General features: G+C 37.9%; 1 protein-coding gene across 7 annotated transcripts in view; it reads left to right on the forward strand.

Annotated features, from left to right (window-relative positions):
* ZNF644 (zinc finger protein 644) overlaps positions 1–14,560 on the forward strand; it is a 77,396-nt gene that overhangs the window by 58,413 nt on the left and 4,423 nt on the right. For 4 of the 7 annotated variants that reach the window (XM_084637171.1, XM_084637168.1, XM_084637169.1 and 1 more), the window contains 3 exons: positions 155–3,195; positions 3,401–4,006; positions 6,481–6,603. In XM_084637171.1, coding sequence (XP_084493297.1) covers positions 186–3,195; positions 3,401–4,006; positions 6,481–6,603 — 3,739 coding nt within the window. In that variant the 5' untranslated portion in view covers positions 155–185. The remainder of the gene's footprint in view (positions 1–154; positions 3,196–3,400; positions 4,007–6,480; positions 6,604–14,560) is intronic. The other 3 variants (XM_084637173.1, XM_084637174.1, XM_084637172.1) reach the window with 3 other exon arrangements.

Raw genomic sequence — 14,560 nt, forward strand, 5'->3', positions numbered from 1 at the left:
AAATGAACTGTTTTTAACACAGTCAAACTGATTTTTCAGCTTTAAACAGCCAATCATAATACAGTACATTGCTGCAGAAATAATATCAATTTAAAGCTGCTTTTATCAGCTATTTCTCTGAATGTCTAACTACTGTGTTTCTTTTTATTTTTAGTATAAATGTGCTTAATAGACAGACCAGCAATATGGATGATTCAAAGATAAATACTGAGATTACTGGTGCTAGAGAAGGACTTCTAGATGACAGCAATTTCATCTCTGACGGGAAAAGTGGCATTCCTAAACCACAAGAGTGTGAAACATCTTTTCAGAAAAACAATATATTGACTCTGCCGGAAGAGCTGTCAAGGGACAGATCCGAAAAAGCCTTAAGTGGAGGCCAGAAGTCTCTATTTATACATACTGGTGCTCCTACTGTTTCTACTGAAAACTTTAGCTTGCCTAAAGGAACTGCTGTTAATGGACCAGTTTCACACTCCACCTTAACTAAAACTTCCATTATGAATAAAAGTAGTGTTTCATTAACCACTGGACAACCTGTGGGTCATACAGATTCCTGCTCAACTTTGCCAGTGGTGCATGATCTCCAGCTGCCTGCAAAGAGTACAACACAGAAATCAAGTCAACACCAAGTGTTATTTTTGTTACCTGATGTAGCACAGGCTAAGAACCTGACTCATTCCATTAAAAATCTACCTACCTCTGCTTCAGTTGGTTGTGATACACAGAAATCTATAGGAAATAGTGTGAAATCAGATAGCACTTTAATAAGCCAAGTAGAAGTATGTGAGGATAGCAGTTTACTAGTAGACGATGATTGTGTCAATACATTAACAGGAATTTCCTCAGGTACAGGTAGTTTCAGATCAGGAAATGATACAAACTGGGATCCACAAAAAGAGTTCATACAGTTTCTTATGACAAATGAAGAAACAATAGAGAAGTCTCCAGTTCACTGTAAAGTAGGTCTAGAGAAAAAGAGAAAAAGAAAAATGGATGTTAGCAAGATAACACGTTATACAGAGGATTGTTTTAATGATACAGATTATATTCCCAGTAAATCAAAATTACTAAATGTTGACTATTTAGAGCAGAGTGAGGATCTAGAAGTAGTAGAACCACAGAAATATGCATTAACAAAAGTGAAGCCTGAATCGACAGATGAGGAGTTAGAAGCTGTTGATGCTATCCAACAATTGATTTATAGTCCCACTAACAAATGTGCAGAAGATTCTTCTCCAGTTCACACTAGCACTTTTCTTTCTAGTACTTTAAAAAACAAATGTGAACAGAATGATTCAGAATCACCATCTACTTTTAGTACGGATGAGCCATCATTTTATCCTTGTACAAAGTGCAATGTGAATTTTAGGGAGAAGAAACACTTGCATAGGCATATGATGTATCATTTGGATGGGAATAGTCACTTCCGTCATCTCAATGTCCCAAGGCCCTATGCATGTAGGGAATGTGGACGGACATTTCGAGATCGTAATTCACTTCTTAAGCACATGATAATTCACCAGGAAAGAAGGCAGAAACTGATGGAAGAAATCCGGGAGTTGAAAGAACTTCAGGATGAGGGTAGAAGTGCACGATTACAGTGTCCACAATGTGTATTTGGTACCAATTGTCCCAAAACATTTGTGCAACATGCTAAAACCCATGAAAAGGATAAAAGATATTACTGTTGTGAGGAATGCAATTTCATGGCTGTGACAGAAAATGAACTGGAATGCCATAGAGGGATTGCTCATGGAGCAGTAGTGAAGTGTTCAATTATCAGTAGTGATATGTCCCAGAGAAAAACACAGAAAAAGACTTCAGTGAAAGATCCATATATAGGGTCATCAAAAAAATCAACCACATATATGTGCAAGATGTGTCCATTTACTACATCAGCCAGAAGCATTTTAAAAAAACACATGGAATACTTGCATCCAACATCGTGCATTGATCCGTTTGGTAGCCACCTTAGATTAGAAAAAAGAAAAAGCAGCATAATTGAAGAACCTTTAGATTTTGGAAGCAGAACTAAACAATTGATCAAACAATCATCTACATTTCCAAAGAATTCTGTTCTAAAGCAAGATGTAAAAAGATCGTTTGGCTCAGCTTCGCAATCCAGTAACTTTGCGAAACTTCACAAGAGACCCCACAGGATACAGAAGGCTCGGAAAAGCGTTTCACAGTCAGCTGTAAGTGTGTGCAATCAAAACTCTACAAACAAGACTATTTTGATTAAAAATAGCATTGACCAAAAACCTAAATATTTCCATCAAGCAGCAAAACAAAAAGCTAGTGTCAAAACAAGCAATAATTATTTATATAGGCACAAATATGAAAACTACAGGATGATTAAAAAATCTAGTGATCCTTATCCTTTACATTTTAAAAAGGAAGAGTCCAGCTCTGTTAGTTCTTTACATTTATTTTCATCATCAAATAGTCCCCATAATAATTGTTTTATCATGGATTCTCATAATCTTGATTCCAAAAGGCCAGAAGGCTATAAAGACCATAGGCGTGTAGCTGTAAAAAAAGTGGTTAAAGAGTCTAAGAGGGAAGGCTCTGTTACAGGAGATGATTTGGATTGCTATCCAGATTTTCTACATAAAATGACTGTTGTTGTTTTACAGAAACTTAACTCTGCTGAAAAAAAAGACAGCTATGAAACGGAGGATGAAAGTTCATGGGATAATGTTGAACTATGTGATTACACTGCACAGTCTATGGAGGATGAATCTTACAGTGATATTAATCAGGATCATGTAAACCTATTCCCTTTATTCAAAGGTAAAATGGAGGATCAAGAAGCTGGTGATAAATCCTCTCTTCATTATGAGCAGAATGATGGTTTTTATTTTGAGTATTATGAAGATGCAGAGAGTAGTAACTTTCTGCATGAATTACATGATCCTCAAAATTTAGAAAATGTAGGAACAGCATTGCCAAAGCATAACTCAGTTTTCCATTGGACTGATTTATCACTTGAGAAGAAGTCCTGTCCATACTGTCCAGCAACATTTGAAACAGGAGTTGGATTGTCTAATCATGTCCGTGGGCATCTTCACAGAGCTGGATTAAGCTATGAAGCCCGCCATGTTGTTTCACCGGAGCAGATAGCGACAAGTGACAAAATGCAGCATTTCAAGAGAACTGGAACAGGAACCCCTGTTAAGCGAGTTAGAAAAGGTACTATTTTTTAATTTGGGTGTGCAGTGGGAGGTAGAGGTCTGTTCATAATGGTCTGTTCATCATAAAAGAGGGTGAATCATGTTTTCTTGCCTTTAAAAAAGGTGGCTTCTTGTACTCATATTTAAAAGTTTATAGCGTTAAGTACAGTTAAGGTGTTCAAAAATGTTTGGAAAATTGATAAATCATTATTTTTTCTTTTTAGCTATTGAGAAATCTGAAACGTCTTCTGAACACACATGCCAACTCTGTGGAGGTTGGTTTGATACGAAAATTGGATTGTCTAATCATGTGCGAGGACACCTGAAAAGGCTTGGCAAAACCAAGTGGGATGCACATAAGTCTCCAATCTGCGTTCTAAATGAGATGATGCAAAATGAAGAAAAATATGAAAAAATCCTAAAAGCATTGAACAGTCGCCGTATTATTCCCAGACCATTTGTCGCTCAGAAACTTGCTTCAAATGATGACTTTTTATCTCAAAATGTTATACCTCTTGAAGCATACCATAATGGCCTAAAGACTGAAGATATTTCAGTGTCTGCATCGGAGGAAGAAGGTCTGAGTTTCCTAAATGAATGTGATGAAACAAAAACAGTACTACATGATGAAAAAAAAAATCAGTCACTTACACTGATAGAACTTCTGAAAAATAAAAGGTTAGGAGAAGAAAGGAATCCTGATATCTCTCCTCAAAAGATCCATAATCAAACTGCAAGAAAGAGGTTTGTTCAGAAATGTGTTCTTCCATTAAATGAAGACAGTCCATTGATGTATCAGCCACAAAGGATGGACTTGACTATGCAGTCAGGTAAGAGGCTGTTTATAGCTGTCTAACTATGCTTCCAAAGAATTTTCATTTATTAGAAAAGGTATTGCAGTGTAGAATATTTTTCCTAGAACATAGTTAATTTAACTCTTGTTTCCTTTGCAAAGTACTGAGGGGAAAGAGAGTGCAATAAACTTCTAGTGTAACTTGCCCAGCATTAATGTTCATCAGCACTAAATTCTCTTGCACAAAATATCGTTCTTTTTTGACATGTGGTTGGGGTGTGATTTAAAAGGAGCCAGAAAATAAGCAACTTTTGATAGCAAAATATGCTGCTCCTCAACAAAAATAGTTGAAGTAGCTGGGTGCAACCCGTAGACCGCCCAGAGAGTAATCTAACTTGTGCAGAAGTAGCATTTACCCAAGCTGACAGAACTATTCTCTGTGTTACAAAGGCATACTATTTCCAAACTATGAACTACTATTGAATAATTTCAACATTTTAGGCAAACATGCTTCTTCAGCATAAATGAATGCATGTTTGTTGTATAATTGTGGCTGATGTGGGAACCTGCTGTTCTCCTTTTAGCCCTGTCGATGCTGGGAGAAGAACTGTGCTAGTTACAGCTCTGTTTGAACACGGTGGTTGCCAGCAGGGTTCTAACGCATAATCCCTGACTGTTGCGGGCAAAGATTTTATTTTTTTTCTTTGAGAACTGTGCTAATAAAACAATTCTGTAATTTTTGACTACTTGCTAGATAGTCTCTAGCCCTGTTTTAGAATGATGTTCTTAACGCAACTCTTGCAAAAAAAAAAAAAAAAAAAAATCTGTTTCTATTGGTCAGGGAAACTACTAGTATTCTTTGATAACAGAATTATAGCTAGTATGTTTCTGCTCCTAGTTTGGACACTGCTTTCTGGTACTGCAATATCCTAGATACTGAAGTACAGGATCATATTTTATTCCCGGAACAGTTTTTGGTTTTCCTGGTTCTCTTGCCAATATTCCAGTGCATTACAGCATACCTGGCAGCGCTCTGTGCTTGGTCACCGGTATGTTTGCCTTGCTAAAAAATAACTTGCCTGTGCAGTAAAATCTGTCTTACGGGACCACACAATTGTCTGACAAAAATCAGTTTCTTAACAAAGGTGACTTTCTAATTTGGCGTAACAAAGGTGGAACAGAATTATATTCAATACATTTGGGTATTTTTGGTGGTCACTTCAAACAGGAAGTTGCCTAATAAGGGAAGTGTCTCTTTGACAGATTTCACTATATTTGGAAAAACATACTGAAGTATAGCTTGCCAAATTGAATACATTTACTTCTGAATGTTAGGTGGTATCTATTTGGCTGTACTGAAAAATCAAGTGAAAATGAACATATACTTGCATAATACTAATAGTTAGAAACAAAGCCCTTAAGCTAGCTGTGGCTAAGATAATAGAATTTGACAAGTTACTCGCTATGACTGTTGAGTTAAAAAGAAAATAAAATCTCTGTAACCATAAGTTATTCCAAATATCTTTAATACAATTTCAATTTAAAAAATTGTCTACCAATCAGGTATTCTTTTTCTGTAATTTTCCTGAAAAGCAGTCTTTCTTCTGTGGGCTGCTGGATAATAGGATTCTATCCTGCATACAGAAGTTGTCCAACATAATAGCTCTAGACATTTTTAAACTAACATATTTTAAGCTTTCTATAATATTAGTTGACATAATTGACCAAGATAATGTATTTTTGACAAAGGGAAGGGAAGCTCTTTGATGTGTATCACAGTAAAATTGAGAAGAAACCAATTATAATGGTTTCTTTGTCTGGTAAGTGAGGAGTTTAGTATTGTTTCACTATGTTTTCTTTCCTGTGATAAATAAGATGTTAGTTTGTTGATCATTTATTTAGCACAAAGATTTTAGCAAAAAACTTCAAATCATTAACTTTCATTATTGATTGCGCATCCAAAGTAATGAACATAAAATGCACTGAATAAAATGTTTTGTCTAACAGCTGTTCAGTGGTGTGTTTTACCACCTTTTCTCCCAGCCTTCATCAGCAGCCTAATTTAGTAGTGAGCCTTTTACAGTCTTGTGGGTAAAACACTTTAATTACCACTTCGTCAACTAGACTTTTTAATTCTCTTTATTGGGAATGTTGCAGGCTTTGAAACTTCTCAACAGAATTGTGCTATTCAAATCACAGGATTGTATTTTGGGGTTAGGAAATGATCTGCATACTGTGGAGATCTGCAGGAAAGTGATAATAGGTGTTAAATCCAGAGAAGCTTGGGGGTTCAAGGTTTACCCCCCTTTTCTTTTAAAATACATGGTTTGGCTCTAAACGCTACATGCAAAACTAATAATGGTTAATTTGGATCCTTCTAATATACTGAACGATTGCATCAATGCAGTGAATATATTTTAAACATCTTTATTACAGAAAACTTTTTACAACGCTTTGAGAATTTCATTTTTTGAAGAGAGAACTGGATTATAGTTTTCTTTTGAATGATAGGTATGCCTGTGAAGCTTAGAACGTGTGTGCATTGCAATACGACGTTTACAAGTGCTGTTAGTCTGTCCAACCACTTACGCGCTTATGCACGAAAGAAGAGTGCTGGACTTTTGACTGGGACAGGTATGTTTTGTTACAGATGTAAAAGCAAGTTTGTGTATGATGCATTTTCCTCATCAGACTGCACAAACTTATATGTTAATCCAAATGAATTTTGACGCTTTCTCTGGTAAACAAGTTGAATTAAGAGATTGAACTTCAGCAACTTGTAAACATATAGGTGTTGCTGTTGTCCATTTTTCATGTTTGTTTTTCATTCTTACTCACTCATTTTGGTCCAGCATTTCAGGTATGTAAACAAAGCTGCAAGCTGAGCAACTTTCATTCTTCACCCCAAAATCAAAATAGCTATTTGTTTTTTATGAAAGGGATATGACAGCTTTAAAAAATCATGCCTGTCCAAACACTTTTTACCTACTTACTATTACAAATAACCCCTAAGAGTACTACAATTGAAATAGATGAGCGAAAAATAACTAATTTTTCAGTCTCTGCATCTGACAGCACTTTGTGTATAGTCAGTTTCATGGTTTTCTCTGTTCGTGTTGGTGGTTCACAAAGCGAAAATAATTTGGTAGTGGTACTATGGGGTGAGTGTTGTACTGTCCTGACACTACTTTTAACTCATTCATAAACTAGATTTCAGGTTGGTGTCCCTTACCATTTTATGTTGTGATCTGGAATAATATCCGAGAGCCTGATTCTGCAGCTGGCTCTCTGCAGGCAACCCCTTGTGGCCACATGAAGTATCACTGAAGTCAATGTGATCTGAATCTGTATGGTCTACAGTAGGAGGCAGAGTGAGGGTTGGGGAGCAGAAGGGGAAGATGATATGGCAATTGGGAGGTGGAGAGCCTGAAATAAACATACTAGGTAACTGGGGAGGGCAACTGTCTGTCACTACATAAAGAAGAAACAAGCACAGGAAAAAGTAAACTTTGGTAAAAGTAGTATTCCATTTTCTTTGCCACAGATCTTGCTAGTTATATGAAGTACAAGTCATATGTAAAGCAGGAGTGTCAAACTTTCTGTGAAGAGGGCCAAGATACGTTTTTAATTCTAGTCTGTTGGCAGAGTCTATGAAGGTTGGGTTGTGTGTTACCCTTGATTCACAGTGGATCTCCCACTGATAACAATGGGAGGTTTGAACAAAGACTGCATGATAGAATCTGGCCCTTACATAGTAATTAACTTTGTTGTTAAGGTTACTATTTGCAGTGTCACTCAGTGGGGAAAAGATGATGCACAGGGCTTTGTTACCATCACTGCTGTTTTTGAGGTTTTGGACTCTTTGCTAGTGCTTTTATTCAATTTATGCACACAGTTATGATAATTGTGCAAGATAGGTGCACAATTGCATATGTAAGTTATTGGAAATTATTACTTTTAAAATACTTTCATTAAACTTAAAAGTTAACAGAGGAAGCACTGTGACCTAGTGTGTAGAGCACTGGTCTGTGGCTCGGGAGACCTAAATTTGGTAACACATTGAGCAGGTCATTCTGTAAAACGGAGTTTTCCAACTGTAAAATGGAGATGATGCTAACTTAATAAAGTCCTTTGAGATTACTTATGAAAAAAGCTAGGTGGTATTATTCTTATTATTTATAATATAACACACCTCTGAGATTGAGGGCAGATCATGTTTTTTAGAGCTGTTTCAGGCTATCTGCAAATTTATATTGATAATTCTGTGAGTATTTCTTTATTTACATTTGCCCATTTGGAAGTTTTTCTTCTCATCTGGAAGAGCTAGAAACTTAATTTTTAACTTCAGAATTTGAATCTGGTCACAGAGAGCAGATAAATACATTAAACCAGCTAGAGGAAGTCCATGGGTTGGGTGTATCAAAAATAATGTATAGGAGGACTAAATTATGTTAGAATACATCATCAGTATTTAGTATTTCTTTCATCCCTAGTAACTGATGCTAGAATGCTACTAGTTTTCACTAGTGACTGGGAGACCCTTTGCAAATTAGTGAGTTTTGTCAATTGGCAAGTGAATAAACAAAGCAAGGATAATGGATCACAAAATGTACTTTAAAAATTGTGGTTTTAATTATTTGATAATTCATAGTGTACCAGTAAATCTACTACGCTGTAATACATTGTGTAGCATGTGGGCTTAGTGATATAATACCACACTACAAGCACGGTGCTCTTACTATTTTTCTGAGAAGTGAGAAGATATGGCTCTGTGTGAGTGCAGGTCTTACTGAACATCTCCCATATTAGGAAGATCCAAGTTCTTCTTGTCTTGTTAGATGAAGATGACTATGTTTTAGAGAAATTATTATATAGGGTCTTCAGCCCTGAAATTTATTGATCTCAGGTTCTAAACTGTGTAGAGGCATTGAGTATCTAGTAATTTTTCCTATTTTAAAAAAGCCCTGAACTTACTCTTTTACTTCCTTACATCTTTGTAAAGAAATAGTAGTCAGAGAAGTTCTTTATTAGTTCAGTACTTGTCCCAGCTCCTTGCTCTAATTACATAATTGTATGCATACATGATTGCTGTAATTCTTATGTGATGTGGCAATTATTATGGGAACTGTTTATACTTTGCTATTCAATAAAATAAATAGAATCATCTATGCAAGTCAGTGAAGCAGAAATGAAAGCTTTCCCAGGGCTGCGTTAGCTTAAGTATCCTCCTTTTAGACAATTAATGTTTTTCCCACTACTTTGACTATGCGTGTTTTCAGTATTAACTATTACAACATTACTTTTCTAGTAGATTCAATGCTGTTTCACAACCAGTAACTTACGGGGTATGTAACCAAATTTTGCATGCTGAGAAAATACAGGAGCCGCCATGTGTTATGATTTAACAAGAAAAAAAATGAAATGTAGCTGCCAATATTCGAAAAATAGTTCAAGGAACAAATCTTCAAGCAAGGCCAAGATTTGCTAGGCCATTGGCTATGATAAGTGTAGTGTGTAATTGCAACCTTAATTTATGCAATATGGGTCCGCTGTTCACTGTAATTATATGCATAAATGACCATTTGCGTGCACAGTTAACCAATTTGCTTGTGAAATTCCACATCTAATTTTGGAAGTCTGGTTCCAGAAGTTAGTGCAAGTTTTCAGGCTGTACAACACAGATTTGCATGATTGTTTTACTCCCCCATGCCCAACAGACACCATGCTTCTACCTATTTTGGTGAAAGGGTTAGTGGACTGCTGTACACTTCTGGTGTTTTGCAGAGCAGATGAGAGATTTTCTCTTTCACTGTGTCACTTTAAGGACAGACCTCTCCACCATCTTCAAAATACATCTTTCCCCACTTGGTTTTTCCCTATTAAGGTCTTGTATTCCAGAGTCCCTAATTTCTCTCTCCTTGACCTCCCCAACTTTCTCTTTGTCCCCTAAGATTCTTTGATCTCTCTTGCACCCTGGCATTTCCCCCCCCCCCCTTTTTTTTGTCTTTACCATCCTACCTTTCCTTTTGTGCCCCTGTAAATAACATGCTTTCTCTGCTACTGGCACCCTGCTGTGCTGCTGCAGTGAGACACATCACAAGGGAAGTGGCCTTGGAGCTAAGAGGAGGAGCAAGAAATACAGCCTGGAAGTCTTTATTCTGCAGTCTTAGATCCCTAATTGATCAAGCAGTACTTAAGAAAGAAAATGTATTAATATCTTCAGGAATACACAATAAAGTGCCCTGTCCTAAAAATTACTGTAGATAAAAATATTCTGATGTATAGTTAAACCCTACAAATTTGCACAAATGACTGGAAGAGACATTGCAAATGATTGAATGTGGCCAATTAGCAAGTAAGCAAACAAATAAAATTAAAGGACAACATATATCACTTAATTGTAGTATTGCCTGAGTTTAGTATACTAGTAAATGTTCTGTAGAAAAAATAATGAAGTCCTAGTAAGAACACGTGCTTCAGCACTTGAAGTAGAGACTGCTCCCATTTTGGGGACTGTGGATTAACAGAAAGCACAAATTTAAGTCATTGTGTAGTTGCACACTTATTTCACTGGATCTAAAGATGTGCAACAAAGAATCACTAGTTACAATTTCCAATCCATGCTGCTGCCCACTCATATTGGGCATACATTTTAATCTGCCACCACCATGCTGACACTGTGCTGTGAAATTGTGTATATGCAGCCTGTTTACCTAATGTGTGTATGCTTTTTTAAATACTGCGTTCTCAACAGAACTTGAGCTCCTCCAAGTGATCTTTCCAAAGATTTTCAATTATCTTCTATTCTAAATTGGTTGTTCCTCTACTCTGCCATGCTGAATCAGAGATTTTGATGAGCAGTGAATCCAGTCAGTCACACACAGCTTTCAGAAGCAGCAACTAAGCAGACAGCGGGTAGTCAAGGTTGAAGGGAAAAGTCTTCTATCAGAGAGACTTTTGTACTGAATATAGTGCTCATGAAAGGTGGTAGTTGACAGCTGTGGAGACTGTACCCGCTATCCACAACATGGGCATAGGTAGTGGCAGTCTGAGCTTCCCTACACTTTGACAATGTGCCTCACCCTAATCTTAAGGAATTTCCATGAGGCTGGATGGGGTTCAATTTTCTTGATCTCTTTGCTGAGTGTTAGTGAGCCTGCTGTTTGTGGGAGTTTTACTTCGTCATTTGGAAACTGTCCACTAGGAACTGGATTGAAACCACCAGACAGATGTTGTTAAATAACCGGTTTTGGTTATAATATGGGCTGGGTTGGAACAGGTGACCTAGGGGTGAGACTGTGGTGTTCTTAAGATGGTGCTGCTTGTTTTAGTATCCTGTCAGTACAGTATGTGAGCATCAGAAGTGTTTGTGCACACATAGCTTTAATTTAAGTGAGCTTACTACTCCTGAGTTTTAGCAATTTGATGACAGTTTTGCAGTTACTCATATACCAATCTGTTTGGAGAATGAATCATCTGAATGTTGATCCGAAGCATCAGTCAAATTTTACCAAAAGTTTTGGTCTTACCTTCTCTCCTACAGTGACCCGAAAGCACATTCATGCTCGTTTGTGCCTTTAAAAGTAAATAAATGTACTCAGAAAGTCAAAAACCACAAGAAAAGGGGACAAACGTTGTATGGAATGCTACTTCAACTCACAGCCAGTTTTAACATTTGAATCTCTTGAAAATTTGTTTTTTAAGTTTATTGTTACTATCGCTTCATGTGGACTGATCCTTGTGTTCCAGCCTTAGTCCTGTTACCCTATGTGAGAGGGGCTGCATTCACTGGAAGTCTTGCGCTGAGTTCTTCAGTCCTGTTTTTTACAGTTGTTCTATGTAAAGCCTGTGTACTAAACACATCAGAAAAATCCTTGCCCATTCTCTCCTTCCTTTCCTCTACACTCCATAAAATCCCTGTCTGACTATTGCAAAGTCACCTCTCTTGGTGCATTATGCCAGACTCCATTTTCCTGTGTTAGCTCCTAGTTGTGTGTGGGATGATCAGGAAGGTTTTTTTCTCAGAAGATTGCACATCAGTGTCCTAGAATTGCTAGCCTTCAGGAACCCTTTGTTAGAAAAGCTAGGATTAGGACACAAGTGGTGGTATAGCCTCCCTGAAACACTGGAGTATTTGCCTGAATGAGAAGAGTCCAATTTTTTAATGGGGATGAGGGGAATCTAGCCTTGAAGTCTGTCTGAATACAGAGAAAAACTGATCTAAGAGACTCTGAGCCACAAAGCATTTATTTCACAAGAAATCCTTCTGACATCCTTCTGGTTTTTGGAGCCAGCTATACATACAGGGCTACCATTTTGTAGACCTTTTTCACATTCTTTAATGTCATTGATTTTGTAACTACTAACTGATCTCAGAAGGACCTCAGATGGATGCCTTGGCAATCTAATGGAGCTGTGGTCTCTGTTTCCTCCAATTTTCCTCAATGGGGTGTTCTGCAAAATCCACAGAAGCAAAGCCGTTGTTGTAGAATCATTTCCACCTGGCCAGATGGATCTCCTTTTATGCTAATAGTTCTCCACAGGCACACTGGTATCCAGGCTCAGGTACCCTGTCTCCTCTCTCAGAGAGAAGGATGGCCATAAATTTCAGTACCTTCCAGGCAAAATGCAAACCCCACTTTTTTGACCAAGATGTCCATCAATAATATGAGATTTAAAAGGGCAAAAAATACAAAATGAATTATGCCCAGTTCCTCCTGACTGGGAGGAGAGATTGTATCTCTTGTGGAAGGTGCTCAGATGCTGCATGTATGATGGTTACATAAAGATAGATGAGGCTGAAAAGGATAGATATATAGAGGATGAAAAGGATCTTTGGTACCTATGAGAAGACACACAGTGATGAAAATTCGTGCCTTGTACTGAGAGCACCTTTCACTTGAGGATCTCAGAGCTCCTTAGCGGAGCAGTGAGGATGAACATCCCAGCTAGTTTTTTAAATTTGTGAATGGGATTATATAATGGGGTTGCCTGCAATAGCCATGGGCTGTACTTAATGACCCAGGAGGTCCCTTACAGTTTCATGTCCTATGATCCTCCCCAAAGATAAGGTGCCAGTGGTGTGGGAAAGGCCAAGCCACCAATTTAATGGTTTCTACTCCTGTGTAATCCATACTTTCCTAAAGCTTGGAAAATATGGTCTTCTCCCCATTATAGAAAATGGAACATGCTCCTTGTATGTTGGCATAAAGCATTAGGGCCAATTCCTGTTCCCTTGATCACATCCTTCACTTTCTCAAAGAGGATCTTGACAAAATCCTTGCTGTCAGTGCCTGTTGTGTCCAGATCCCTTCACTCGCTGCTGTCAAAGAGAACATCATTGGGCCTCATCTGCTAATAGAAGGCTTCCTTCAACTTTGTGTAAATAAGCCTATCTGGATACCTGTTTTGTACCCATTTGGAGTCTGAATTTAGTTCTCTCCTACCTTCAAGACTCGGAAGTGTCAGTGAGTTTTCTATTGGCTTTTTAGTCATTTTTCTAGATAATATTGTTTCCAGAAAAGGGATCAGCAAGTTGGCAGCTATCTCTTTATCTCCTCTCCCTTACTCTCTTTCCACAACAATAAGACGATGGAGGGAGAGGGAACATGTTGGTGCTCAGTCAGGAGCTAGTTTCTGTGGCAGCCTCTGAACACTATGGCCTTGAGGTTCTATCTGGAAAGAATGAGAGGAACAGAAATCTTTAAATAGTTAGTCTGTTGGACAGAATCGGGGATGGAGACAAGGCCTCTGAAAATAAATTTGGCCCACTGGATTAAAACCTATAGATCAGGTGTTAATCTAAAGGGATCCCCTGCTTCCCAGAATATTCACCCACAGTAGAAGAAAAATACAAAGGGGCAGTATGATGCTCTGTCCTTTCTCTTAATTGGTATAAATGCCTAAGCAGAGGAGGCTTTGAGTGCTGAGAGCAGTTGTCTTTGTGTCGTCATTGTGTTAGAGGAGACAGATCCTTGACTGGTATATCAGAGAATGCAAACATTAGGATTTTACATCTTAATGTTTCTGCACCTCAGAAACACCAGTGTAGAACAGGGATTCTCAAACTTTGTCACAGTGAGCCTGCCTAAGCGCAGAGAGAGAAAAAATTGAACCTCCCCAGCCCCCCATCGTTTATAGTGACAATACAAACCTGAAAATCCTATACTTTGCAAGAACACGAATAATAATGTAGAAGTGTATGCTCAATATAGTTAAAATAAGTGTATGAGTATCAAAAGTACTAATTTTATTGCATAAATTATCTTTTGTGCTATCTCACAGTTGTGTTCCAAAAAAAATGCAAACTGTAGCAACTAAAATAAAACTTCCCAAACATTTTAGGAAATCATAACACCATTGACTATGTGACACGCCACAGCTGTCCTGGGCTTACAGGCAGGGAACAGGGCCCCCCATTTAGTGCAGGTGGCCCAACGGGTGCGGGTGGCAGGTCAGAGCATGGCAGTCAGAGGTTCACCAGCACTGATAGTTCCGCATAGGTCTGGTGCAGTAGGAAGTCCATCAGGGTACTGGTAGAATCTCCTTCCTTAGAGGTTTTCAAGGTCAGGCTTGACAAAGCCCTGGCTGG

Source organism: Lepidochelys olivacea (genome assembly GCF_965140295.1).
Source record: "Lepidochelys olivacea isolate rLepOli2 genome assembly, chromosome: 8".
Classification (NCBI taxonomy): Eukaryota; Metazoa; Chordata; order Testudines; family Cheloniidae; genus Lepidochelys; species Lepidochelys olivacea.